Source organism: Monoraphidium neglectum (assembly GCF_000611645.1).
Source record: "Monoraphidium neglectum strain SAG 48.87 unplaced genomic scaffold scaffold00864, whole genome shotgun sequence".
Taxonomy (NCBI): domain Eukaryota; kingdom Viridiplantae; phylum Chlorophyta; class Chlorophyceae; order Sphaeropleales; family Selenastraceae; genus Monoraphidium; species Monoraphidium neglectum.
Genome location: NW_014012764.1, coordinates 17,000 through 19,964, shown reverse-complemented (window position 1 = coordinate 19,964; position 2,965 = coordinate 17,000). Strand labels below are relative to the sequence as shown.

At 79.0% G+C, this 2,965-nt stretch overlaps 1 protein-coding gene across 1 annotated transcript in view; it reads right to left on the bottom strand.

Annotated features, from left to right (window-relative positions):
* Nucleotides 1-96: 96 nt before the first annotated feature.
* The window catches only part of MNEG_5679 (hypothetical protein), a gene marked incomplete at both ends in the record, with an annotated part of 6,483 nt that continues 3,614 nt past the window's right edge, over nucleotides 97-2,965 (bottom strand). The window contains 2 exons of the mRNA XM_014045849.1: nucleotides 97-222; nucleotides 309-2,843. Coding sequence (XP_013901303.1) covers nucleotides 97-222; nucleotides 309-2,843 — 2,661 coding nt within the window. The remainder of the gene's footprint in view (nucleotides 223-308; nucleotides 2,844-2,965) is intronic.

The window sequence follows — 2,965 nt, the reverse complement described above, 5'->3', positions numbered from 1 at the left end:
CCGCTGCTGCCGCCGCCGCCGGCAGCGCCGCCGGCGCCGCCCTTGCTGCCCAAGCCCATGACGGCTGCGAGTCGGTCCAGCAGCGCTGGCACCAGGTCAGGCACGTCCCGCAGCGCCTGCGCCAGCCGCCGCGCCGCGTCGCCGCGCGGCGGCAGCGACAGCAGGTGCGCGAGCAGCAGCGCCCACTGCGGCAGCGCGGCCTGCCACGCGGCGCCGCCGCCGCTGCCGCCGCCGCTGCGCTGCGGCTGCTGCTGCTGTGGGCGCGCAAAGGCGCAGAGCGCCGCCGCCATCTCTGGCCGCAGCCCCACCTCTGTCAGAAACGCGACAGCATCCACATCGTCAAATTCGGGCGCGCCGCCCTCGCCGGCGTCGTCGGCAGCTGACTCGACGTAAGTGACCAACGAAAGCGCCTGGGGCTGCAGCGCGAGCCGCCACGCGACAGCCTCGAGCGCCGCGCAGCCCGCGCCCGGCGGCGCCGCGCCGCCGCTTGTGACGCCGGCGCCGTGGCCGGCGCGCTGCTGCTGCTGCTGCTGCTGCTGTTTGTGGTGCGCTTGATGGTGGCGGCCGCAGCCGGCATGATGGTGATGGTGGTGGTGGTGGTGCGTCGCCGCGGCGACGGACGCCGCGGGGCAGTACAGCAACGCCAGCAGGCAGCCGACCGAGTCGAACCCCACCATCTCGCACCGCGCGTCCGCGGCGCCGAGCGCCTGCGCCGCCGCCTCCTCGCCCGCGCCCTCGAGGCACCCGGCCAACAGCCGCCACTCGCCGGCTGCCGCGCGCGCGTCGAGCCACGACAGCACGGGCGCGGCCGCGGCCGCGCCGGCGGCGGACGCGACCGCGAGCGCCGCGCCGAGCGCCATGACTAGGGCGTAAAGCTCCGCCTGCGCGGCGCCGAGCGCGAGCTGCAGCTGCGGCGCGCGGCCGCGCGTTTGGATCTCCGGCTGCAGCCGCAGCACCGCGCCCAGCAGCTGCAGGCTCGGCAGCCAGCACACGCCGAGGCTGGCGCCGCCGAGGACCTGCTGGAAGCTGCCGAGAAGCTGCTCGTAGGCCGCGTGGCGGCGGAGCAGCCCCTTGCCCGAGAGCTTCAATAGCAGCTGCACCGCGGTCGCGGGCGCAATCACGCCGCCACCGCCGCCGCCGCCGTCGGCACCCTCCAGCAGCGCCGCCGCCGCGCCGCACGCGGCCGCCGCGAGCCGCCCCGCCGCGCGCTGCGCCTCCTGGCGCGCGGCGCCGACGTGGCGCTGGACGTCCCGCAACACCGCGTGCCACTCCGCGGCCGCCATGTCGCCCCAGCCGTAGCACACGCCCCGCAGCTGCAGCGCCGACGCGAGCCGCTCGCGCTCTTCGGCCTCACCCTCCTCCCCGTCCTCGCCGCCGCCGCCCGCGCCGCTGCTGGCGTGGCGCAGCAGCGCCATCAGGGCAGCGCGCTCGTTGGCAGTGCTGGCTCCGACGAGCGGCGCCGCCGCCGCGGCCGCCCCGCCTTCGCCAGCCAGCTCGACCGGGAAGTGCGCGACCGCCAGGCGCAGCAGCCGCAGCCTCCGCGCGCCGGGCGCCCCATATTCGCCCCCGCCCGAGCCGCCGGCGCCGGCGCCGGCGTCGACGGCTTGGCGGCAGACGGCGACCGCCATCGCGTCAAGACCCGAGGCAGAGACGGCGCCCTCGCCCCCGCGCCGCAGCGCGGGCGCGAGCGCGCCCACGACGGCCTCGAGCGCCGCCGCCGCCGCCGGCGCGAGGCCGCCCGCCTGCGACGCGGAGGGCAGCAGCTGCTGCGAGCAGAACGACGCGAGCAGCGGCAGCAGCGCGGGCGCGGCGGCGGCGCGCAGCACGCGGATCAGCGCGGCCGCGTGCACGTTGACGCCGCCGCTTGCGCCGTCGGCTGACGCCGCGCCGCGCCACAGCGTGCGCAGCAGGCCCGCGAGCGCCTCGTCAGCCGCGGCGCCGTCGGAGGCGTCCGTCAACGCGCGGCGCAGCAGGAGGGACGCAGCATCCGCCAACTTGGAAGCTGCCGCTGCCGCCGCCCCGCCGCTGGCGCCCGTGCTGGCTGCCTCTTGGGCACAGAGAAGTTCCCCCAGGAGCCACAGTGCGCGCTCAGGGCCCGCGCTGCCCGGCGATGGCGCGGCCGCTGCGGCCGCCAGCTGCTGCGACGCGGACAGCGCCTCAGCCGGGCCGACCCTCAGAACGAGGGCGGCGGCCACCTCTGTCATCAGCGCGCTGCCGCCGCCGCTGCCGCCGCTGCCCCCGGCGCCGCGTGGCGTACACCACGCCTGCCAGCCCGGCGCCGCGGACAGCGCGCGCTCGAGCAGCGCCGCGCGCAGGTGCGGGCGCCCGCGCAGGCCGCGCGCCGCCGCAGCCGCGCGGTGCGCCCAGATGCTCCCTGCGCCGGCCGCGGCGCCGCCGCCCGCCGCCGCGGACGCGCACGCGCCTTGAACACCATCCACGACTCGGTCGGCGGCACCGCCCGTGGCCTGCTCGAGCTCCGGAGCCGTGCTGCATTCCAGCGCAACTGCCAGCAGCTCCCCGCCATCCCAGAGCCGCGCCGCGGCCGCACGTGCGGCCGCGACCGGTCCGCTCTCGCCCTCGTCGGCGCTGCCGCCCGCCCCGCCGCCCTCGCCGCCGCCGGCGTCGCTGCTTCCCTCCCCACTGCCATCAGAGGTGGCCTCGTCCCCGCTGCCGGCGCCGCTGTCGTCGTCGCCGCTGCTGCTGTCGCTGCTGCTCGCGCCGCCCTCGGCCGCCCACACGCTCAACGCCTCGTCCTCGGCCGCCGCCGCAGCCTCGCGCTCGCCGGGGTGGCCCCAAGAGAGCTCAAACACCGCGGGCAGCAGCACCGCGAGCGCCGCCGGCTGCTGCGCCCAAAGCCCGCCCGCGCGGCCGTCGCGCCCGGTTGCGAGGGCTGCGCGCAACGCGTCAAGCCCGCAGGCCGCCGCAGCCGCGGCGCCTGCGGCATCGCTGGGCCCGCCTGCGGCGG